General features: G+C 39.3%; 1 protein-coding gene across 1 annotated transcript in view; it reads left to right on the top strand.

Annotated features, from left to right (window-relative positions):
- The window catches only part of LOC113026274 (synaptic vesicle glycoprotein 2B-like), a 46,891-nt gene that overhangs the window by 1,125 nt on the left and 19,145 nt on the right, over window positions 1-26,621 (top strand). Inside the window, exons 2-12 of the mRNA XM_026174853.2 lie at window positions 5,184-5,387; window positions 5,551-5,762; window positions 6,946-7,172; window positions 9,890-10,070; window positions 12,690-12,841; window positions 15,496-15,629; window positions 15,873-15,962; window positions 19,092-19,205; window positions 21,465-21,553; window positions 25,885-25,960; window positions 26,312-26,400. Coding sequence (XP_026030638.2) covers window positions 5,590-5,762; window positions 6,946-7,172; window positions 9,890-10,070; window positions 12,690-12,841; window positions 15,496-15,629; window positions 15,873-15,962; window positions 19,092-19,205; window positions 21,465-21,553; window positions 25,885-25,960; window positions 26,312-26,400 — 1,325 coding nt within the window. The 5' untranslated portion in view covers window positions 5,184-5,387; window positions 5,551-5,589. The remainder of the gene's footprint in view (window positions 1-5,183; window positions 5,388-5,550; window positions 5,763-6,945; window positions 7,173-9,889; window positions 10,071-12,689; window positions 12,842-15,495; window positions 15,630-15,872; window positions 15,963-19,091; window positions 19,206-21,464; window positions 21,554-25,884; window positions 25,961-26,311; window positions 26,401-26,621) is intronic.

Here is a 26,621-nt window from a genome sequence, read left to right as displayed (position 1 = left end):
AAATGGAAGAAGATGGCCATAGTGATAGATGTAGCGAACCGAATGACAGCAACATCAGGAAGAAGGAACACGAGAAGCTAGAGAAGTACCAAGGGCTCAGAGAAGAGCTTGAGAAGATGTGGAGGGTTAAGGTAACAGTGGTCCCAGTGGTAATCGGAGCACTAGGTGCAGTCACTCCCAAGCTAGGCGAGTGGCTCCAGCAGATCACAGGAACAACATCCGAGATCTCTGTCCAAAAGAGCGCAGTCCTAGGAACAGCTAAGATACCCTGCAGGACCCTCTAGCTCTCAGGCCTCTGGTAGAGGACCTGAGAGCTAGAGAGTCCTGCATAAAGAAGGACCCTCTAGAAGGATAAAGACTGCTTGCAGGGACGAGCGGTAGTAGGTAGTAGGAAGTTTTATAATGAGAGAAAAAAAAGAAGTCTGACCCTTAACCTCCTAGGACCTGGCATCCACATACGTGGACATCACATTTTGGGTTATTTAGATTAAAATACTCAATTTTTCTCTACATGGGCCTGATATCCACTTACGAGGGCATTATACTGCTACTGTTCTATCAAAATTTTAAACGACTCTCCTCATATGTGGCTCTTATTTTTCTTAAAAACAAAAATAAGGTTGAAAAAAAATCTGGTAATTCTTTGTTTTTACATTCATCGGGTTCCAATATGCCCAAATATCAAAGAGAAATTAAAAATGCATGTCGTGGAAGAGTTCGGGTCTTAGGAGGTTAAAGGAGAAGCATGCAGAAGTAGACACTCTGGGACTTATGATGTAAAAAAAACAAAAAAAAACCCATAGTAGTAGTAGTAGTAATAATAATAATAATAATTATAATAATTATAATAATTATAATAATAATGATAATAATGAAATGAATTCCAGCTAGAATTCTGTTTTGCATTAAAACAAGTTTAGTGAATAGCTTATTAAAAATTTGCAATCAATTTTGTGAAGTTGTAATAACATATTCAATAAATATTTAATTTGTGACAGCCTTGTTCAGTTATTTTGAAATCTACAAAAACAAAAAACAAAACAGTGTTTCTATTTCTTTTAAAAATTTAAATGAATGTTTCTCTCTGTGCTTTACTTTCAATTAACTTTATGCAGTTTTTTTGCATACAACTGCCTATGTACATCATCTGCATGCAACATACACAGATTCAAAGTTAAACTTATACACATATATAATGATGCTTATGTGCATAAAAAAGCAGTAATACTGTACATGTAATACTTAGTGATAATAGAGATGTGGGACACCAGTAACAGTTGAAAATTGAGATAAAAATGAAAGTTAGAAGGAAAAAAAGTCTCCTCCGTTTTGAATCAGTAGAGTGTGTTTTACCCAGTCTGTGCTTCTATCTCTCTCCCTCTCTCTCTCTGTGAGTGTGTGTGTGTGTGTGTGTAGTGGCTTCCTGCTGTACAAAGACACACGATGCATTATTAATCTGGTGTAAATGACTAGGCTTGATGCTGAAGCTTCCTCTTCAGCTCCCTCTCCTCACATCTGTCATCACAGGTTTGAACATAGCTATGTTTGTGTCTTATCACAGTTAAACAGTTTATATCTTTATTTTGGTTGTCATGATGACAGGATGCTTGCCATGTAAGAGGGATAGCTTCTATATTATATTGTTAGATGCCTCTCCACTGCCCTGAGGGGAAGAGAATTGTGTGTGTTTTCATCCTCTGATCTCAGTTTACAGGAAGTAGAGTGTTTTAGAGGCTTGCATTGTGTTTTCTGCTGACCTTGAAAAGCTACAGAGTGCACACTGAACGTGTGTGTGTGTACACACCATATGATAAAATGGCATGGGTTATTAAATTTTAAATATAAAGACTTGGACGAAAAGGATTACTTGAAGTCAGTGACTGCTGCTTGTTTGTGGGTCTTCTTGTATTTAGTTTGGTTAAAAACTGAAAAACATGCTCTACTGGGTTCAAAACAGTTGGCCACTGAAGAATATATAATTTCTTTCCCTTGAGAAATTCTTGGGTTGCAATTGCAGTAAGCTTTGAGTCATTATCCATTTGTACTGCAAAGCACTGTTTTTGCAGCATTTTGCTGAATCTCACAGAGATAGGTAGGTAGGGCCCATGGCCCTACTCCAGGAAGTAGATTTTGCTAACAACTCTGAGTCTGTTAAACTGGAGATGAGGGAAATTCTGGTTTGGTAAATGGTAAATGGACTGGTTTTTATACTCTCTGAGCACTTAAAGCAACTCATTGCCTCTTGCTTCATTCACCCATTCCCACCCATTTGCACAAGCACTCCCCCCCCCCCCCCAATGCTCTTTCTCTTTAAGTGCTTTCTAGCTAACATCTTGATACACGTTCAATCATCCACAAACGAGCTAACTTGTCCCGCCAGGACTCCAGGACTGTACACATCCTGGACGGGGAGGAACACTGGTTTGAGCGGGGAGTAAAGGAGGCCATTTACATGAAAATCGAGGAGGGGGCCTAAGGGTACATCTTTCACCATCTTGTGATGCTGTGATTGCAGCCATTCCCCAACTCTCTGTGAATGATACTCATGGCCATTGATCAATGAGCTTTGGTCAGTGGTTGTTGATCAATGGTCATGACAATTTGCATATTAATGATCATGAAAGTGACCTCATGGCCCATTGTTAGTCAGTGGTGCTAGTTTTCATCATTATGCAAAAGTACTGTTTATATTGTTGGGTAAACCTGCAGTCAGCTGAGACTGAAGAATTCCCTTGGATGACGATGAAACGTTTCTCCCACTGAAAATACTAACAGAATTAACTTTTTAGGGCAGCTAGCGTTTGGTGTCCAGCCTTTCTCTGTAGGTATCTTCACACCTACTCAGCTCCGGCTTCACACTGTATCCTTCTCAACATATCCTTGATCCCAGAGATAAAGATTCCTTTCTTTTCATTCACTAGGATCTCCAGGTCACTGGTGATCCAGGGCCTGTTGCTGAGAAAACAGCATAGAGTCCTGATTGGGATAATTGTATACTCAGAGAAATTTATATAATCAGTGATGTAGTTTGTTATGTTGTTGATGTCATCCTCATGTGGATCACAGAGCACATACAAAGCACAACTGAGTGGCAACAGGAAGTCAGGAGCATGCTGTTAACCTGGTCCTGGTACCACAACCTGGTCCTGTTAACAGTAACAAGTGGGGTGAGGGCAGTGGCTCTATATTAAATCCTTGCATGTATGCATTCAAAAGGACCAGAGTTTTATAGCCCTTTTCCATTAGCACCTACTCAGGTCAGCTCGGCACAGATCGATGAGGTTTTTGGGGTTTTCCATTAGGTCAAAAGTACCGGGTACCTTTTTAGCAGCTACTGGCTGGGGTTCCGGCGATCTGAAAATGTGACATCAACAGACTTTATGCCATTGATTGGCTGGTCAGTGGCGTCAGTCAATGAGTTATGAGTGCATTTTCTTTATGAAAATCAAAAACGCTATTTTGAAACCTGGCAATGAAGTAAACAGCTGCACAGAAACAACACCATGGTCCCCGTCTGACGAAAAGCTACAGACTGAGCAGCTGGTATACCATCAGCCGAACGTCCACCTTTGTTGTAGTGTTTATATCCCATCACAAGATGTTCAGCCACGTTACTATAACAACTCCATGCACATTAGATGGTACTCAAATGTAAATGAGAAGCTGAGTAGTGCAACCTCGAGCCAATCCAAGTAGGTCCTAATTGAAAAAGGGCTTTACTTTCCTGTGTTTTGCAGTCCACAGTAAACCTTAAATGTTTACGGTTTTACTAGCGTTTATGTTGAATGCTGCCATGTTGAGTTTGCTAACTGGATAGTTGGCAGAGTGGAGTCATATTTATATAGTTAAAATCAGCGCTGATGGTGATGAATGCCACTGGATGCCTACACAGTTGTGTGTCTGAGTTTTAGAGGTCTACAGATGGTGCAAAGTGCAGCTGCTCGCATTTTAACAAGAACTGGGAAATTTGAGCACATTAGCCCTGTACTGAACTCTCTTCATTGGCTACCTTGTCAGGTTTGAGCAGATTTTAAGATTTTTCTATATGTCTTAATTCTACAGCTTTTAGTTTTTAAATTTTTTATTGTTTTTAACTTGTATTGTGTCTCTTACCTGTATTGCTATGTATCACTTTTATTTTATTTATCCCTTTAGTTGTACAGCACTTTGTTTGAAAGCTCTTTATAAATAAAGTTAATAATAATAATAATAATAATAATAATAATAATAATAATAATAATAATATTATTACTGATGTCGCTTGCCACTGCTCCATGGTGGTAAATACTGCTCACTAATAGTGCAGGAGAATTCCTGTGGTAAATAATAGCCTCAGCTAAAAGTTCAGTTTCAGGCAACCAGAGATATTCCTATGTGCACATGTCCTGGATTGCACCACCTTTCATTAAGAAGCACTACAATGTCTTCTTGTTTCTTCTTACTGCTCAGCTTGGTGTCTCTGTCAGCCTGAATAATGAAAAACCTGCGTACGCAGCCATGTCTCTGTGAAGTGTAGCAGACTGCACTCACTTTCCTCTCTCATGTCTTATTAGCACCCACAGCTTGTCCATCATTCTAGCCTTTGTTTTGATTCCTAGCAGGGTAGATAAATTCACTATCACTAACAACACACCATAATATTTATGTTTTGGTGCTTAAAAAACACATCTACGGATAGAGACTGATCAATGCTCTGCATATGGCTTATTGAGTGAGTCAAAAATACACAACAGTGGCAGTACAGATGAAAAAGAAAAACGTTTTACTACTGTTTATGTTGCATGCTGCCATCTTGGATTGCTAGCTCACTTCAAATCTGAGTTGATTTCCGACTGGGAAGTCGGAATTTCCAATTTCTGAGTTGTTCAGGAAAGCACCATAAATGATGGATAATGAGCCAAGGAAAGCAAATCTAAAAGAAAGGCACAAGGGACAACAAACTTTTAAAATAAAGAAGAAAGTTTGAAAAGAAACCAAATGGGGAAACACAGTCATACAAATGAACTTAATACGCAGAGCAGAGTGCTCATCAGCAGTAACCACCTCCATCATCACCACTATCACCACCACCATAATCAGCAGAAAAAATAAATACGTTTAAAAAAGCATATTTTGGTAGGTAAGGTCTTCTGTGTTCCAAGTGTCACAGTGTACAATAAACTAACCAGTTTTTTTGTTTTCAGGAGTGAAGAGAGGACCTTACAGGAATTTGGAATTACCACTAACAGCACCATAAGAAGCACAACATGGAGCAGAAGTTACTGATGAAACAGACACGTTTTGTTTTATTGGGACAGTCACACCTGAATAGGCTGCACTGCAAATCATACAGACTGATGGTGTGATGTCATTAATAGACCTTTATTTGCTATTAAGTTTAAAAACCAGTAAGTGGAGTAAAGTGACTAATGACCCTGAAACTAGTTTTTAAGGGTAGTAAGTCAGTATGATTAACTAAGAACTCCAACTGCTATTTTATGACAACTATATTTTTCCCTAAAATTCAGAACTGACATAATTAACAAGCCAAACAAAACCTTTTATTTACAGTTATATTAACAGTTAGAAAAGCTGGTCTAGTAGGCCAAGATGGCTGACCACTACCAGAACAACATATACAACCAAGGAGACTACCCTCTTCAGGAAGACGATGCAGCAAGTGATGTGACTGAAGGACATGATGAAGAGGATCAGATGTATGAAGGAGAATATCAAGGGATTCCACATCCTGATGACACAAAGGCTGCACAGAGAGCTGCATGGTGAGGCACTGCATATTTAATGTTTCTGGGCACTCTCACTGTAGAGTGGTAGCTGGTGGTGAGGGGGTCTCAGGAAATCTGAAAAATGGATCAGTCATAAATGGATTTACAAGTTTGTGCCATATCACAGAAACTAAATAAAAAGGGCCACTGCACTGGAGTTTAAACTTTGTTTTATATTTAATAATTGTTTTACAGTCTGTTTAAATATTAGTGTACATTTTTTAGTATCAAAATATACTGAAAGTGTCTGAACTAAAATGCAGAATCATATATAATACTGGATTATAATTATTATTCATTATTGTGCATATTTCTTTAATGTTGCAGAGGGAATATACTGCTATTTAAGTTTATCTGTAATAATAAATAGTATATCATTAAAATCAGCAACCCCCCCCCCCCCCCAAACTAAACGTTACTTAACCCTTTCATGCATAATTATGACAGCCTCAATTAGGATTTTTTCTTAAGTATATATATCCATCTTTAGGCATGAAAAGGTGAATAAAGTACTTAAGAAAAAAAATCCTGATTGAGGTTGTCATAATTCATGCATGACAGGGTTAAATAACAATAATTACAATGAAACACGTCATATATCTATAGTAACATTAAACGACCAGTGGGTGGCAGGGTATGGAGTGACACATCAGTGTCCAGTGTAGTGGTTTATGTGCAAGTATACCATCAACACTGACACAAGTACAAGAAAACAGCCTTTGAATAGCTGTCCACTGTAGTGACCACTATGCATGAAAGGCTTAAGCTTAGATAAGAAAAAAAAGTCAAAACACTGTAAATACAGGAATGCAAAAATTAAACCTCAAAAATTGGGCACAAAACCTAATAATTTCCATGATAGCATATCTGAGAGTGACAGCAATAATAACCAGATATAGGGCAGGGATAGCACAGTAGGTAGCGTGGTCACCCCATGATCAGAAGGTAGGGGGTTTGAATCCACTGAATGGCTACCCTGAAGTACCCCTGAGCAAGGTAGCGTCCATACACACTGCACCCCGGGTGCCTGATTTGTGGGCGCCCTCTGCAGAGAGAGTAATTTCCTCAAGAGATCAATAATGTATTCAGTATTATCATATATTCAGGACAGTGTAATCAGATCTGGTTTTCAGTGTAATCAAAGATTCACATTTTCTTTTGTCTTCATGGCTTCTTCCAGGGCTAAACCTCAAACAGGTAGCAGTGCAGCATCTGATCTAGAGGAGTTATCTGAGCAGTATGAATACATCATGGAAGAATGTGGTCATGGGAAATTCCAGTGGATGCTCTTCATAGTGCTGGGCCTGGCTCTAATGGCTGATGGAGTTGAGTGTTTTGTGGTTGCATTTGTTCTACCGTCTGCAGAAAAGGACCTGTGTCTGTCCAATGCAGAGAAAGGAATGCTGGGTAAGCATTAGCTGTAGTGATTGTTGTTTAGAATAAGCACAAGCCGAGGTCCCTTCCTTCTCAATTTGAGCACTCAAAGTACTTCACACATTCATACACTGCCTTTATCTACCTTCACACACACACCCAACTCACCTGTTAATGTATCAGGGACAACTGGGGATTCAGTATCTTGAATACTTTGACACATTGACAGGAAAGGATGAATCCTCCAATTTTCCAACTGGTAGATGACCCACTCTACCCACAGGTGCACTACATCTGTGTTGTTCTGTCAAAGCAAGCAGTGCTTGTCCAGCCGTATTTGGACAATGAGGCAGTTTTGTATAGTGGCTTTTAAATCAAAAGTGGAAGATGTAATTGAAGTGAGGACTAATTCAAGGGGTTTAACAAAAGCATTTCATTAACTGTTTAGGGAGCTACATTAATTTTCATAAAAAGCTCCACATCTCAGGGATTCATACCCAGATGAGGCCTGTTCCCTTTATATTATCAAAAATGTAGAAAATAAAAGATCTGGAGTATATTCCAGATCGATTAAGTGTATTTGCTAGCTTTTTTATAGGAGTCATTTTATAATCAGGTTCTTAGGTGCTTGTACTACTTCAACAGTGTGCCTTAAACAATGCCAAGGTGCCATAACATCAGAAATGATTTTTTTCCTAATGCTTCACCAAAAGCATTATTACTTAAGCTGGAGAATATTCGTTTTCCTTTTTGCTTGCAGCTTTTAGCTGGTAGTTTTTTCTTGCTGTCAACCCAGGCACATGAACACAGTAAGTCTGTTTGCCTTATCACAATAAGATGTTGATGTGATAAATGGGCACCACAATAGATTTTTTTTTATATATATTGAAATGTTTCAGTGGCAACAGATTAAGATGTACCGGAAGGTGTTAGTTATTATATCACCGATGAGAAAAACCTGAAAATGACTTTGCAGTAGTCAACACTATATCCAGGTATCATACCAAGATAATTTGGCATTGATGAGAAATCTCATGTAGCTCCCTCTGCTGTGACCCTTTCAGCTACTGATGCAATTTTTCACCCCAGTAGCAAGGCTGAACGCGTAATAGACACGCCAGTCCACCGAGTCCACTTCACGCTTTGCCTCCTTAAAATGTGAAATGAATACGCATGCAGAAGTTGCATTACCTGCAGGGGAAGATAATATATTAGATACAAGAAGTCGTTAGTGAACAAAAAATGTCTGGGCTGTAAGTGAGGCTTTCTTTTTACCTCTGGTAATTGTTGAGCCAAATGACTCGAGATGAAAACGGTATTTTTCTGAGGAAAAGTCACCATGTGAATCAGGTTTTCGCTTGTGATGTTTGTTAGTTTCTATCAGTTTAAAATCTAAAAAGTAATAAAATCTAAGTTTGTGTGAACTGATGCAAACAGGAAGAATAAGTTATTCATGTCTGTAGTTGTTTGTAGGTCAGTTAATTTCTCCGCAGTGAATTTAGTAGTCAAGTAAAGTACTACACTTTGTTTAAGAAAGGTATTCGTGTAATATATGTAATACTTTACTTTTTTTTCTTTTTGAGTAATAACCTTAACAGCAATCTCAACAAAAGAGGGGAAATGCCTCCGACACACACAAACATTTGACAACGCAGTATGCAGTCAATTTACACAAATGTAATGTAATGAGATGCTGCTTAGTGATGGTGGTAACTCTCATTGATGAGAATGACAATCAATAAACGCTCGAATCAACAAGTGATATAGATAATCGAATCGGAATTGCTAAATTCTTATCAGTTCCCATCCTTATCCCCCACTGGTCACAGCATATGGCTGCTGCCTGAGCCTGGTTCTGCCAGAGGTTTCATAACATCAGAAATGATGTTTCCTGTTAAAAGAGAGTTTTTCTTTTTTTCCCTGATGTCTGAATTTTAAGGTTTTCTATTTATTAATGTAGGGTGCTTACCTTCCAATATAAAGCACATTAAGGCGACTGCTGTTGTGATTTAGTGTTTTATAAATAAAACTGAATTGAATTGCCAAGGTTTGATCGAAACCGATATTGTCTGTTCGTGTTCAGAATCAGTAGAGTGACACACCAATTCTTTTTGTACTGACCTTGAAAAAAGCATATGGGTGCTGCCCAGGTGTCCCTGGACCTTTGTGAAACAGATATTTTACACGTGGTGTAAAATATCTGATGATGAGTCACAGTTATCCTGTGTTGCATGGCCATCTGTACACTGGTTTAAAATATTGTCAGCATGCCAATCTGGCACCAATCAGTGTTAAATGCTTGCCTAAGGCTAAAGCAATCTGCTCATGAAAGTCCATACCAAACAAGGTAAAGAAGGAATTTGATTTCATATATTTCTGCAGAGCATGTTTGATAATAGGTGTGTCATGGTAGAGTGTGATGAAGTGAGGAAAAAGCAAAAAAGTGATCCGTTTATTTAGGCTGGTATAAATCCATGGGAAAGAAAACAAAACCAAATTTAAGAGAAAGTTAAATAAATAAGTTGGGAACAAACAGCCAGAATACACAGTGAAGACACAAGCAAACGACAAACTGAGGCTTTAGATATACACAGACACAAAAGGCAATCAGGGAGGAGTAGAAACACCAGGGTAACAGAGATGAAACCAATCAGATGTGGTTTTGATTTTGAGTATATTGAGGTTTTGCAACATATCCTTAGTATTAAATAATTTGATATGGCATCCTCTATTACTTCTTCTTTGTGCAGGTCTCATCGTTTTCCTGAGCATGATGGTGGGAGCATTTCTGTGGGGAGGACTGGCAGACAAAGTTGGCCGTCGGCAATGTCTGATTCTGGCATTATCTATAAACTGTATCTTCGCATTTATGTCTTCCTTAGCTCAGGGTTACAGCTTCTTTCTCTTCTTCAGACTTCTTTCTGGCATTGGGTAATGCACACACACACACACACACACACACACACACACACACACACACACACACACACACACACACACACACACACACACACACACACACCTACAGGGCAGTGGACACTCTTTCAATGATGAGATGTAATCATTATGCAAATGTACTGTTTATAAGGGGGAAACCTGCAGTCAGCTGAAACTGAAGAAGTCACCTGATGATGATGAAATGTTTCTCCTACTGAAAACGCTACATCCAGATGCACAGAACCAACTTTCTGGGACTTTGATTCTAAAAGCTTTGATTCTTACATTTTCAAGCATCAGAGTCCAACAAAGTTACATTGGCTTCAAAGACAGTTTCACTGATGCTGGTTAACAGGAGCTAACAGCAGCGTTACCAACAGTTCAGCATATCCTCAACAACTCACCTCAGTAATGCTCTCATCAGCCGAATTGAGCTTGTCTGACTCTCTGACTGTCGGACTCCTTTCACACAGTTTTAAAGCCTTTTTCAAAGTAAATTAGGGTGGATGCTTTTTACCCCACATTAACAGCTGAGGTAAACAGTGGACTGACAGCCATCCAGAGATAGGGATGGCTGTTGGATCTAGAGCTGGTCCAGACAGCAGCAGAAACACACTAAACAGCCTTATAAGCTAAAGTGTAAATGTAATATTTTGGTCTCTCTTAGTTAACTAAAACACATTTGTCCTATAGCAGCTACCATAGTGAAGATTATCAACTGAAGCTGGAGTAAAACACACCTTAGTTGACTGGAATCTCCTCAACCCAAGTGCAGAACATTTTTTTACACAGTGTAGAAATAAATGAGGTTCCATATTGAGCCAAATTGCATTCACATGGGACACATTTGTTTTCAATGTTTTTCTTATAATGGTCATGGCTATCTTTTCTAATTTAGCCAAGACAAGTGTGTTTTCTGTCAAATTAAGTTAAATTAAGTTTGCAGTTGCTGTGCTTTAACTTACGAAGGTGTCAAAATGGTGTAATTTAGGTCATTGGGTTAAAAACAATACACGTAAAAGACTTAAAAGTGTTTGAGAAAGAGATCTGGATTGTACTCTTGATGAGGGAGCAGGGAATTCAATTATTTCTGAAAATGGGCTTTAAATCAGCGAGGCTAGAGGTAAATTTATCCGATATAAAATTCTCAGCAGGTACTATTACATACCAACAAGGCTTCATAAAATGTGCATGAGTAAAGATGACGTGTTGGAAATGCCAAGAAGCAAAAGGATGCTTTGTGGGAATGTCCAGTGGTCTTCCCAATATGGGAAATTGTTTTAAAATACATGGAGAGCTGGGAGAAATGTAAATTACAGAAATCGCCAAGATTGTGCCTACTGGGGGACAGGGGTGAGGTGCCACATCTAGATAAAGTGACACGTGTTCATCTTATTTTAACACCATTGAAAGAATCTCAACCCTGAATGTGTGGAGGGAGAGAATGACTGAAAATGTGGCATGCGGGAAAATGCTGGGAAGACTGAGCAGCAAAACACAGATTCTAGTAGAATAATGGGACAGTTTTTGTTTGTATGTATCTACAGCATCCGGGTAAGTTATAGTTTGGATCAAGTGTCTTGTGTGTGCAACAATAATCAAGCACTGGTTGATCCCTCTGGTGTCTCTCCTGGAATTTCTAAATATAAACTTCTTAGATCAAATCTTCTGAACTGCTCATCTGACAGGAGACAAAGGGAAGAACCACTTATCTATTCGGAACAACCCATTGTGGCGTCTAGTCACCGTTGTTCACATCTATCACCCGATGTCCAGCTACATCCTGTTATCCTCTCTCTTACTTTTCTACATACACGATTTAAAACAAAGTTGAAACTTTAAAATCACTTCATTACATTTTCTTCTTTTCTATGTTGTCGTGTAACATGACTTCTTAGTAATTCCCATTTGAACATTCAGTTACATATGGATGCACTTCACTTCATGTTTCATTCATTTTATCCAATTTCACTTCAATTAGATTTATCAGTAGCTCATTCTCACATGAACATCCATCTGCACATCTTTTTTATTTCAAATGCTTGGGAATACTTTTTCTCTTCAAAACTCTGTAAATATAATTTATTTTATTAAATCATACACCTCAAAGTCAAGAATTATTTTAGAGTTACCTTAGAGTCAGACAACCCACCCCAATCTTCTTACATACACATATACGCACATAACCTCCAAGGACACAGTCTCCACACGGTCTCTCACCACACGACTTGCATCCATGTTCCATTACAGTGATGTTGGTCATGTTTCCAGACTGACAGCACTTCAACTCCAGTGACGCTGAAGGAGGCCAAACTGAATTCTGGGGTGGCAGTGCCATCAAATGTCACCTTGTTGCGGTTTAGAATGTGATACAAATTTCAAATGAACTCTTGTTGCCTCCAAGAAAACGTCGGCTTTGCTCAGAATATCTTTACACATCTTTGCTCTGTGATTTTCAGTGGACGTTTTCTAAAACACAACCTGCTTTTGTGTAGCATCTGTTTTCTTCATTTTTTTGCTCTGGGGGAATATAATAATCTTTAAAATAATGTTGTGGCTGATTATTATTTAAATAATAATCCTTACTATCTTCTTTTCTGTCTTTGCTCTCAGTATTGGTGGCACAGCACCGATCGTGTACTCGTACTTCTCAGAGTTTCTTCAGATGAACAAGAGAGGAGAGCATCTGTCCTGGTTGTGTATGTTCTGGATGATTGGTGGGATCTATGCTTCATTCACTGCCTGGGGAATTATACCCAGATATGGTAAGACAGTTTTAAAAATGAAAAAGGATACTTTACATTCTTGCTTGTGAGCAATACTGACCAGTGAGTGCATTCACACCTTTGGTGGATGTGGTTTAGGAGAAAATGGAGCTAGACTTCTTATTGAAGAGCTGTGGTTCAGCCCCTTACTATGCCAGTCTACATGCCACGTATATTTTTAAATACTGGTTGCAACCTTTGAATAAGAGTGGAAAAATATTGATATATTCATTGCTCTTTAGATAGATTTTTGACACATTTGTGAATACAGTGGGGCAAAAAAGTATTTAGTCAGCCACCGATTGTGCAAGTTCCCCCACCTAAAATGATGACAGAGGTCAGTAATTTGCACCAGAGGTACACTTCAACTGTGAGAGACAGAATGTGAAAAAAAAAATCCATGAATCCACATGGTAGGATTTGTAAAGAATTTATTCGTAAATCAGGGTGGAAAATAAGTATTTGGTCAATAACAAAAATACAACTCAATACTTTGTAACATAACCTTTGTTGGCAATAACAGAGGTCAAACGTTTACTATAGGTCTTTACCAGGTTTGCACACACAGTAGCTGGTATTTTGGCCCATTCCTCCATGCAGATCTTCTCGAGAGCAGTGATGTTTTGGGGCTGTCGCCGAGCAACACGGACTTTCAACTCCCGCCACAGATTTTCTATGGGGTTGAGGTCTGGAGACTGGCTAGGCCACTCCAGGACTTTCAAATGCTTCTTACGGAGGCACTCCTTTGTTGCCCGGGCGGTGTGTTTTGGATCATTGTCATGTTGGAAGACCCAGCCTCGTTTCATCTTCAAAGTTCTCACTGATGGAAGGAGGTTTTGGCTCAAAATCTCACGATACATGGCCCCATTCATTCTGTCCTTAACACGGATCAGTCGTCCTGTCCCCTTGGCAGAAAAACAGCCCCATAGCATGATGTTTCCACCCCCATGCTTCACAGTAGGTATGGTGTTCTTGGGATGCAACTCAGTATTCTTCTTCCTCCAAACACGACGAGTTGAGTTTATACCAAAAAGTTCTACTTTGGTTTCATCTGACCACATGACATTCTCCCAATCCTCTGCTGTATCATCCATGTGCTCTCTGGCAAACTTCAGACGGGCCTGGACATGCACTGGCTTCAGCAGCGGAACACGTCTGGCACTGCGGGATTTGATTCCCTGCCGTTGTAGTGTGTTACTGATGGTGACCTTTGTTACTTTGGTCCCAGCTCTCTGCAGGTCATTCACCAGGTCCCCCCGTGTGGTTCTGGGATCTTTGCTCACCGTTCTCATGATCATTTTGACCCCACGGGATGAGATCTTGCGTGGAGCCCCAGATCGAGGGAGATTATCAGTGGTCTTGTATGTCTTCCATTTTCTGATGATTGCTCCCACAGTTGATTTTTTCACACCAAGCTGCTTGCCTATTGTAGATTCACTCTTCCCAGTCTGGTGCAGGTCTACAATACTTTTCCTGGTGTCCTTCGAAAGCTCTTTGGTCTTGGCCATGGCGGAGTTTGGAGTCTGACTGTTTGAGGCTGTGGACAGGTGTCTTTTATACAGATGATGAGTTCAAACAGGTGCCATTCATACAGGTAACGAGTGGGGGACAGAAAAGCTTCTTACAGAAGACGTTACAGGTCTGTGAGAGCCAGAGATTTTCCTTGTTTGAGGTGACCAAATACTTATTTTCCACCCTAATTTACGAATAAATTCTTTACAAATCCTACCATGTGGATTCATGGATTTTTTTTTCACATTCTGTCTCTCACAGTTGAAGTGTACCTCTGGTGCAAATTACTGACCTCTGTCATCATTTTAGGTGGGGGAACTTGCACAATCGGTGGCTGACTAAATACTTTTTTGCCCCACTGTAGATAGTTGTGAATCTATTCACAACTATCTATTCAATAGTGAATCAATAGTTTTTTTTTGTCAGCCATAAAAAGCTAATCAGTTGTAACTTTTGCTGCCCTCTTGGCCAGGTCTCCTTTGGAAAGACATTTTAATCTCAATGAGACTTTTTATTTATAGGATAATGAAGATGGATGAAATTAATCTCAGTGACCTCAACCTCATTGTTAGAGGTGCAACCTGTTAAGTCTTACATATCAGCAGCACAGTAGTGCAGTGGTTAGCATTATGGCTAGTACTTGTTAAGAGAACTATCCCAGTGACAAGGCACTGTGCTACTAAAGGTGCAATAGGAGTCTCTATTTTGAATGGCTCTACAATTTCACACCAATACGATTCTGTAGGTTATGGCTTTCTGCAGGTTTTTAGTGCTGGGGCTCATTCAAACCTCAAAGTAATGCACAACGTTATCCTGTAGTTTTTGAGTTGAGCTAGCTGTTGAAAAACAAACCAAAACAAAAGATTTCCTCTGTTCTGTCTGGACTAAATACCCTGAACAGTCTCAGCTGCAAATACATACAATTACAGTAAACTCAGAGAGGAAACATGCATCATTTACCACCTGCATTGCTTAATGCTGCTCTGAATCACTGTTTATGATACATTTCTACTTCTGACAGTTTGAAGTAAAACCTTAGTATTTTTCTCAAAACTTGTAAACAGTGATTTGTGTGTGTGTGTGTGTGTGTGTGCGTGTGCGTGTGCGTGTGTGTGTGTGTGTGTGTGTGTGTGTGTGTGTAGGCTGGGGCTTCAGTATGGGCACAGAATTTCAGTTCCACGCTTGGCGAGTGTTCGTCCTGGTTGCGGCTCTCCCTGCAATTGCTTCTCTGGTTGGACTTACCTTTATGCCCGAGAGCCCACGTTTCCTCCTGGAGGTGAGACTGTTAGCATAGTGTTTCTTTGTACACCTGCCTGCAAAGTGTACACATGTGGAAAGAACATAGCTGGCATAGTTGTTAATCAATTTAAAAGAGACGATGAAAGTGTTTTTGGAGATCACCGAGATAGTTCACATTCACTATAGATGAACACTGACAACAGTTTTTTTTTCTTTGTAACGTTTTTCCATGGCTGTGTGTAAGTTTGAATACATCTGCCTGTGTTTGTTTATGGAGCAGAATGGCAAACATGATGACGCGTGGATGATCCTAAAACAGGTCCATGACACTAACTGGAGAGCCAAGGGGCAGCCGGAAAAAGTCTTCACTGTAAGTAAATGATTTTAATTAATAATAATGATTCTTATTGCACTTTCGAATAAACTGATTTTCTTATTTGATGGTAACTTTTTAAATGTTTATTTTCAACAATAAAACGAAACCGCTCAAGGATAACTAACAGCTTACGGCACGCATTAATGTTAAGTGAAGATTTTCACTTTTTTATAAGTGTCATATCTGAATTTACCTTTACTTACCCATGCACTGACACGTAAATATATTGCTCTAGTGAGATATTTAGTAACACAGTCATTATTCTGGTACTGTCATGGTTTCCTGCTTCTTTTTTTTTGCATCTAAAGAGACATCTGTGGCTTTTAATTTGTTGATGGAGCAATAATCTATTATATTTATCAATCTGCTTGTATTATTGGCTGAGTGTCTGCCCTTGATAAAAAGAAAAAACTGTTTGGTCAGAATATATTGTGAATGGAGTGATTTTTTTCTAGCTGAATGGGAGCATAGGATCTTTGCCGGGTTTAAGTATTAGACTAATGATGTTTGTAGATAGAGTCTAATCGTTCTGAATTTGAGTGACCATTCTGAAAAAAGTAGGAGCCGGTGTAGGCCAAAATTCTTTGTAAAATTATGCTGAAAACTATCTTGACCTGGGGCTTTATTTCTCATGAGATGCTGTTGGGCTTCATCATTCAGACATTGAAAGCGGTGAATCCAGACACACAATCTGTTCTTCAGTTTTAGATTAGATGAGATAGATTAGATTAGATTAGATTAGATTAGATTAGATTAGATTAGATTAGATGAGATAGAGCTTTATTAACCCATCTGGTGGGTTTCTCTGGGAAATTCAGCTTCCAGTTGCAGAACACCAACAGAAGTTGCATATTACAGAGTTAGAATATCAAATAAAGGGGAATGAGGGAGTGCGAACATAAGTATAAAAATATAGCATATATACACAAATATAAATACTAGTGCTGTCAGCGTTAAGCTTGTTAAAATGATGTTAACGCCATAAACGCATTATTGCCCCGTACGTGGGGCTGCACAATGCTAATGCATTGATGAGCTAACCACGCTAACACGTTGACTCCGTGCAGCCCCACTCACGGGACGATCCGCGTTAATGAGCTAACGGAGATTTGTCACGTTAATGCGGTTATGGCGTTAACGTCATTTTAACAAGATTAGCGCTGACAGCACTAATAAATACAGAATATATCATAGAAATAAATAGGAATACTAGTGAAATATACTCATTAAAGAGATGTAGACAGCCAAAGTCTAATGCACATTTCAACAATTGCAAGACTATTGCACAGTGATTATTGCACAGTGAAAAAACACTACAGCTTAGTCGCCCTCCTTTATCCTCCTGTTTCCCCTCACTCTCCCCTCCAGCGAGGAGTTAAACAGTTTGATGGCATGTGGGACAAAGGAGTTTTTAAGTCTGTTGGTCCAAGATTTTGGGAGGAGCAACCTGTTGCTGAGCAGACTCCTCTGGTTGTTTATGACCATATGCAGAGGATGCCCAACTTTCTCCATAATGTCCTGCAGTTTCTTTAATCCTCTGCTCTGCCACTGTCACCAGAGTGTCCAGCTTCATGCCAACCACAGAGCCCACCTTCCTGATTAGTTTTTTCAGTCTGGATGAGTCCTTCTTTACTGTGCTGCTCCTCCAGCACACCACAGCATAGAATAATACTCCTGCAACCACCAACCGGTAAAACATCCTCAGGAGCTTCCTGCAGATGTTGAAAGACCTCAGTCTCCTGAGGACGTACAGGTGCTGCATGTTGCATGACCAATGCAGTTTGTTGTCCACCCACAATCCAAGGTACTTGTACTTGTTGACCACCTCCACCTCCTCTCCCTCTATTTGAACTGGCAGTGAACCTGGTCTGGACCTCCTGATGTCCACAACCAGTTCCTTGGTCTTTGAGGTGTTGAGTTGCAGGTGGTTTGTGCGACTCCGTGTAACAAAGTTCCTCACCAGCCTCCTGTACTCCTCTTCCTAATCACCCCAGATACACCCCATGATGGCTGTGTTGTCTGCAAACTTCTGAAGGCATGATTCAGAGTTGTAGCAGAAGTCAGAGGTGTACAGGGTGAAGAGAAGAGGGGACAGCACAGTTCCCTGTGGTGCCGCAGGTTAGAGCCCAGATAAATGCCACACTCAGTTCCAGTAGCACTCATCTCTACATCAACTGTTCAGAGGAGACTGTGTTAATCAGGATTTTATGGTCAAATAGCTGCTAAGAAACCACTACTAAGGAAAAGCAACAAGCAGCATAGATCTGTTTGGGCCAAGAAACACAAGGAATGGACATTAGACCAGTGGAAATCTGTGCTTTGGTCTGATGAGTCCAAATTTAAGATCTTTGGTTCCATCCACCGTGTCTTTGTGTGATGCAGAAAAGGTCTCTACATGCATGATTCCCACCATGAAGCATGGAAGAAGAGGTGTGATGGTGCTTTGCTAGTGACACTGTTGGGGATTTATTGAAAATTGAAGACACACTGAGCCAGCATGGCTATCACACATCCTGTGCAACATGCCATCCCATCCTGTTTGCGTTTAGTTGGTCCATCATTTATTTTTCAACAGGACAGTGACCCCAAACACACCTCCAGACTGAGTAAGGGCTATTTGACCAAGAAGGAGAGAGATGGAGTGCTGCGCCAGATGGCCTGGCCTCCACAGTCACCTGAACTAAAACCAATCAAGACGGAGATGGACCGCAGAGTGAAGACAAAAGCGTCAGTGCTCAGCATCTCTGGGAACTCCTTCAAGACTGTTGGAAAATCATTTCAAGTGATGACCTCATGAAGCTCATCGAGAGAATGCCAAGAGTGTGCAAAGCAGTAATCAAAGCAAAGGGGGGCTGTTTTGAGGAATCTGAAATATAAAAAATGTTTTGAGTTATTTCACGCTTTTTTATTTAATAAATAATTCCACGTGTTCATTTGTAGTTTTACAGTGTATATAGTCATGAAAATAAAGAAAAAGCATTAAATGAGGAGAGAGAAACCAAGTCTGTTCTGCTATAAATTTATGTATAAAGTAAAGTAAATACACCTAATTCTGTTATGTTAAGAAAAAGCTACTTCGCAGTGTTTTTCAAAAAGTTTCCCGTTTTTTATTTTATTTTATAGGTGGTGCACATCAAGACACCGAAAACAACTGAAGACGGTTTTTTCGAGGTTCAGAGTGCAACAAGAACACCTGTACAACGATGGGCTGTACGCTCACTGACACTCTGTAAACTGGTATGTAGGAACACAGACTGGAGCACCATCTCTAGCTCAGAATCTGGCTTGGACTTATTTTGTATTATTGTAGGTTTTTTACCTTACAATATAAGGTGCCTATTGTGATTTGGCGCTATAAAAATAAAATTGAATTTACTGAGGGGTCAGAGAAGGGTGAATGTGGGTTTGTCCTAGTTAAATGTTATGTTCCCCTAGATAGTTCAAGGGATGTCAAGAAATAACAATAAAACTCTCCAGGTTGAAAGTGTCAAAGGACATGACACAAATGAATTTATTATTGTTATTTTTATTACTTTAATTATTTATTTGTTAATAACTTAACTAAAAGAGACAGAAGCTACTATCACCACCAACAAGGAAGAACACAAAACACGTAGTTTGGTCAAAACAATTATAAATGATCAAAACACACTCTTCTCCGCTGACTAGGAGGAAAGTTACAAGCAAACAGCACACACTATAAAGAGGATGACACTCTGGCACCAGAGCTCGAATTTGCTTGACACAAACCTCCAGTGTTAATTTTGACAGAAAATTTTGACTAAAAATTTTTATTAAACATAATTTACACATCTTAAGTCTTTTAGTTTAGTTATACTTTTAGTAGACTAAATCTAAAGTTGATTTAATAGACTAAAATATAAAGTGTAAAAGTTTGTCATGTTTTTACTGGTGAGAGTTGATCCACATGGTTTAAAAAGAGTCTTTTTTCACACCTGTAGTGTTTACTCCATTCAAATGGGACTCTGCTGTATTCTCCCATTTGGTGAAGTTTGTTTGTGCAGGTGTTCAGTTCAGTTCATTTTTATTTCAAACATTTCAAACATGTGCCTTCACAATCATTACAAAATATCATTCCATTATTTGTTTGAAAAGGAGTAGGCTGAAGTATTTACTTATTTGTCCCTACCCCCTCAAGTTTTACCTCTCATTCATTTAATTTTTTTTAAGTCTTAAATTAAACAAACAACATATGAAACAAAAGTAAAGCAAAACAAAACAAAACATACATAAATCAAAAACAAGAAATTAGCACCACAGTATAGTTTCTTTCATGTGAAAAATACAGAATGTGTATATTTGCAGATACACAAGTTATGGAAAAACAAACAAACCAAAACAAACAAACAAACAAACAAACAAACAAAAAAACACAGTAAATACAGTGTGGACCAAAATAACCACACCGAGATCCTTTGGATAGGCTGGTCTCGGTACGGTTAAAAAAAAAACCCTCCAGAGCAGTTTGTTTAATGTCTGAGCATGTGCTGACCCCGATCCGAGCCAACTATCATGTGTGTTGCAGGTTTGAGCTAAAAAAACATCCTGCTGTATGCTTTGTATTCTCAATGCGGGAACTATAGTTGTGTCTCTACGGGCTAGCAGCTAGCCATGAAATAACTATAAATTCTCTGTGTTCAGCAGTACAAAACACTGCACTTTCTTCCTGTACTTACTTTTGTTTCTCTTTCCCCAAACACATCAGGCCAATGAGTTTACTGAACATTAGTGTGTGGTTTGTAATTATGGATTTTGGCTTATTTGGAGTTCAATTGGATTTTTTGTTGTGTGAAAACGAAACAAACCAAGACAAAAGCTACAAGTTTACAAACTCATTAACTGATTCAGACCAGAGTAAATGAGCTACAGGTGTGTGTGGCCGAGGAGTGGGTTCAGGGTGTACATGAGGCTGTGGTTGGCTTGTTTGCGTGCAGATCCTGCACCACCAAAACCTGGTTGGGCCCTGGGCATTGTTGGAGGAAGAGTGGGTAAAGGTTAGGTGTCGGAAATGCATTCCTGCCCGTGCACTGTTGGCTCTGGGTCCATTGTGTAACTGGCGCCACCAACATTAACAGGACGATTACATTAGAGCCTCTTATTACGTGCTTTGTTTGGGTTTCCAGCAATCAGAATCAGAGAAATTGTATTAATCCCAGATGGAATTTTTTTTTAAAAGATTTCGGGTCATACTCGAACTCAGGCTGTCCACTCTCAGCCATGCAAGATACATGCTCATCCGACTGCGTTTGATCATCAAAATTTTCTTTTTTGAAAAAGTGGAAATGGGTTAACAAAAATGTGGAAAAGCAAGTGGTGCTGAAAACAAGCTCCACATTCCTTGTCTTCAGTCGCCACTTATAGAGCAATTAGGTCATGTGAGGGAAAACTTCCTTGCTTTGGAAACAAAGCAGTCAGTGGTAATAAATAAAAACTGCATGGTTCTAGGCTCATTCTGTGTTTGTATATGTAAACCAGGTGTTGAGGAACGTGGCATCTCTCCTTTCTGCAGAGCTGAGATTTGCTACACTCTTCATGGCTGTCATCTGGTTCTGCATGGCTTTCAGGTAAGTTCCCAATTTCAATTCAACTTTTGATTCAATTTTATTTATATGCTGCCAAATCACAACAACAGTTGCCTCAAAGCACTTTATATTGTACGGTAAAGACCTAAAAATAAAAGGGAGAAAACTCCAACTATCACACAACCCCCTTTGAGCAAGCACTTGACAACAGTGGGGAGGGAAAAGTCCCTTCAACAGGAAGAAACCTTAGTCAGAACCAGGCGGGCAGCCATCTGCCACAACTGGTTGGGCTGAGGGGAGGAAGACAGGATAAAAGGCACACTGTGGATGACAGCTAGAGATGAATAATAATTTATGCATAATGAAAGCAGTGGTGTATAGATGCATAGTAAGTGGAAAAAGGTGAATGAAGAAGAAACTCATGAAAAACATGTTTTCTAATGGTTAAATTCTTATTTCCAATCCAATCCAACTTTATTTATAGAGCACTTTAAAAACAACATGGCTGACCAAAGTGCTTTCCAGTAAAAGAAAAACAGATAAAAGTTAAAAACCATACATTAAACAGACAAAGAAAGTTAAATAACAATAAAATAAATACATAAATTAAAAAAGGGATAAAATAAATCAGTAAATATTAAAACAGGAGTAAAATAGACAATAAAATATACAATAAATAAAACTAACAAAGTAAAAAAAGACTAAGAGCAACCAAAAGCTGACTAAAACTGACTACAAGCTGACTGTGGTTCTTCTCCTTAAAAACCTTAGAAAAAAGGTGTGTTTTTAAAAGTGATTTGAAGATTTCAAGTGTTGGGGCCAGCCAAATATGGAGGGACAACTTATTCCTTAATTTCGGGCCACAACAGCGAACCCATGTGGAAAAGAAATAGAAAAAAACTTATAAAAGACTTGCATCAGATTTGGCCTACTTCATATAGTGAATCATATAAGGCTTATATGATTTACTCATGAAAGTGGCCACTTTCTCATTACTTTCATATATTGTTTTAGGAAGTATCCAAAACATACAAGTTTCATTCATATAATTTTTGAAGGGATCTTATATCTGTTTTCACTCTTGTATGCTTTTCATACAAGTTTCACACAAGACAGATACAAACTTTATAAGATTTATATATATCTTTTCCATATGGGAAAGCTCAGTCCCCCTGGTGTTTCAGTCTCGACATGGGGACAGCAAGGAGTGGCTGGTCAGTTGATCTGAGAGACATTTGTGGAGTGTATAGGTGTAGAAGGTCTGACAGGTAAGTAGGAGCCAGGCCATTCAAAACTTTAAAAGCAAACAATAAAAATTTTAAATGAATTTTAAAATGGACAGGAAACCAGTGTAAAGAGGCAAGAACAGGGCTAATGTGCTCGTGTTTGTGTGTACCTGTCAGCAGGCGAGCAGCAGCATTCTGGACCATTTGCAAGTGGGATAGTGAAGCCTGATCAATACCAATATAAAGTGTATTACAATAATCAAGTGGTGAGTGGTCACAAATGCATGTAAAACTCTAAGTCACAAAAAGAGATAATAGGTTTGACTTTAGAGAGCTGCCTCAGCTGAAAAAAGCCATTTCTCACCACTCTACCTATCTGTTTGTCCATTTTAAGAGCTGTGTCAATTTTTACTCCAAGGTTGCTGACAATTGGTTTGACACAGGATGTAAGAGGACCCAAGTCAGGTGGTGGGACACCAGGGCCACTCGGCCCAAATATAATGACCTGTCTTCTTTTCATTAAAATTAAAAAAAAATTCAGAGCCAACCATGCTCTGAGGCATTCTAAAATAGGCCTGAGGGAGTGAGGGTCATTATGTTTCTGTCATGGCTACCGGACAGACTTACAAGCAGACAGAGTTTTTTGAAGACAGTCAAAAGAAATCAGTTTATTAACAACAGGGAACACCTGAGTGCTATATATATGTACAGTGAATTGGGAGGGGGGTCCAGGGCTCCAGGGAGAGGGGGTAATCCTCACACTCACTCCTCATCAACCACACTGGCTCCCAAATCTTCACTCACACCACCACACACAGGAAGGGTCCGTAATCTGGTCCAGGAGGGGGATATTCAGGAGATTCAACGTTCCAACGGCGAACTGCTCTGTGCCACTGCCTTAAATAGTAGCTGGGGAAATCAGCCAGATCAGCAGCAAGTGGTGACAATCACGCAGGTGTGTGGGCCAAGCGCGAGAGCCTGTAACGAGCTCTGCCCAGGCAGAGAGGAGCGAGGGAGAGGCAGAGAGGAAGAGAAAAACAAAAACAAAACCTGTAGCCAGTGTGAGCCAGCCAGAGAGACACGGGGACCATGACAGTTTCAGGGGTAGATAAATCTGACAGTCATCTGCATAACAATAAAATGACACTTTATGTTTGTTTGTTTTTAATAATATGGCCAAAAGGAAGTAAATAAATGCTAAAAAGAAGGGGCCCGAGGATGGATCCTTGAGGTACACCACATGGGAGGGGGGCAGAGGATGAATAAAATTTACCAAGTGAGACTGAGAAACTTCTGTCAAACAGATATGACCTGAACCACTCCAAGGCTGTGCCTCTAATTCCAACATGATGTTCTACGCGAGAAATTAAAATGTTGTGATCTACAGCATCAAAAGCTGCTGTGAGATTCAAAAGCACAAATAACACGGAATTCCCAGAGTCAGCAGTTAGTAAAATATCATTAAAAACTCTTAAAAGTGCAGACTCTGTGGTGTGAAGTGCTTTAAAACCTGATTGAAATACTGCAATTTTTTTTTGACTGTTTAAAAAAGTCTGCAGCTGTGAAGACACTACGTTTCCAAAATTTTAGGAACAAAGGGAAGCTTTGAAATAGTTCTGAAATTATACAACAAAGAGGCATCCAGGCCACGGCGTTTCAGCAGAAGCTGGACCACTGCCTGTTTAAAAGTTACAGGTACATCACCTAAAGTCAGGCTGCTGTTCATAAGCCTTTGAATATAAGGTCCAATAGTCTCCCAAACTTCTTTTAAAAAAGCGATGGCGAAGGACATCACTGGGAGAGCCAGACTTGATTTGGGTAACAATTTGCCCCAGATAAGACAGAGACACGTGGTCAAAATGGCTAAAACTGCCAAAGGTGTGATAATAAGTTATTTGTAAAGAAATTCATTAAGTTGTTACTAATTAAGGTTAATCTCCTAAGATCTGAACTCTTCCAATGGCATGCATCTTTTAATTCTCTTTGATATTTGGGCTGATTGGGACCTGATGAATGTAAAAACAAAGAATTGCCAGATTTTTACCTGATTTTTGTTTCTGGCAAAAATGAGATCCACATATGAGGATATTCGTTTAAAATTTCAATAGAACAGTGGCAGCATGATGTCCTTGTAAGTGGATATCAGGCCCTTGTAGAGCAAAATATAGTATTTTGGTCTAAACAACAAAAATGTGATGTCCACATATGTGGACGCCAGGTCCAAGGAAGTTAAAGGAATGGTTCGCTCAACAGACCTTTGACATTTTGTCACCATGGCTACAATGCTGAAGAAAAATCTGGTGTTGTTTTTTCTTCAATAGTAAGATTAGTAAGATTTATGCTATTGACAATTACTGAGAATAGTAAGATTTTCCAGGTTTAGGGCTGTTTTAAAGAGCAGCGATCCATTTTTCCAGACTAAATGAAGATCTGATAAATAAGTGATACACCATTTCATCTCCAGCTTATGGTTATCTGCTTTAAGGTACACATCTTAGAGTTACACCAGGGAGTCAAGTACTTCTTACTAGAGACTTTCTTTTTCAGAGGAGCAGCAGGATTCAGAGTCACAGTAAAGATGTAATACTATTGTGGGAGTCGAGTTCAGGTAGCTTACCTGCACGGTTTCTTAATATAGTTATAATTTGGGAAATCTTTAAATAGTTGTCTACCAAGAGCTTGATGAGCAGGCATAGAAAGGACAGCCTCCAGGAGAAACTCCACCCACAGGTGGGTCAGCGAAGCAGAGAATTCGTTCTAAATATTTGCTCCCTGGTTTTTAGATCACTGAGGAAATAATTACCCTAACATGAATTGTATACGGTATTACCTCACAACAGATATGGGAATGAAATATGGCAACATTGCAGTTCACATGTCAGAATCCAAAATGGTAAATGGCCTGTATTTATATAGCGCTTTACTAGTCCCTAAGGACCCCAAAGCGCTTTACATATCCAGTCATCCACCCATTCACACACACATTCATACACTGGTGATGGCAAGCTACATTGTAGCCACAGCCACCCCAGGGGGGCACTGACAGAGGCAGACTGACTGAATAGAGTCTAGAGTCTAAAGTGATATGATGACGAGTCACTTTTATTCTTAACCTTTTGTTAATTCAGCGTCTCATGTTTTTTACAGCTTTTATGGCTTGTCTGTGTGGTTCCCTGACATGATCAAACACCTTCAGCATGAAGAGTATGTGTCTAAGGTCCAGGTAATGTCATCTACTCATAAAAGAGTCTTAATACAGTATCATTTCAAATCTGGTTGATGTATTATCTTGTGTATGTGTTTTATGTATTAATTTGTACCATATATGCTACATCAGGCGGTTTTTGTTTTTTTTTAGCTATGTGTATTTTTTGCAAAATATATTTTAACATTTATTTCAGCTTTTTGGGGGTAAAAACAACAACAACAAAAATTCACCCTGATGACACAGAAGGCAAACCACTTACAAAAACTCATATATCGAATATAATAAACTTGGCTTTAAAGGGTTAAAAATGAATCAAACAAGATTTGAGCACAGAAAACAGATTTTCATTGTTTTGTTTCTCTCTAGGTTATCCATAAAAAACGAGTGGAGAACATGATTTTTGACTTTCCTTTGGAGAACCAGATCCATGAAGAAGTAGAATACATCCGTGACAAGTAAGCTTTAATGCTGCTTAAATTCACTGCTGGCTTGAGGTTTATCTACTTAAATATGCTGTAATTTAATATTCATTCGCTGCTGTTTCCCCTCTCATCTGAGAAGCTTCTTCAGTTCTAAGAGCAACTGGTGGAGAGTCCCAGATTTTAAGGCCTATGGGAGTGTCTCCAACAGGGACATGGACCCCCTATTGACCCTCTACCTAATCAAGATGTGAAAA

This window comes from Astatotilapia calliptera, chromosome 7, assembly GCF_964374335.1.
Source record: "Astatotilapia calliptera chromosome 7, fAstCal68.1, whole genome shotgun sequence".
Lineage (NCBI taxonomy): Eukaryota > Metazoa > Chordata > Actinopteri > Cichliformes > Cichlidae > Astatotilapia > Astatotilapia calliptera.
The sequence above is the reverse complement of the archived record's forward strand: the minus strand, read 5'-3'. Positions and strand labels throughout refer to the sequence as shown.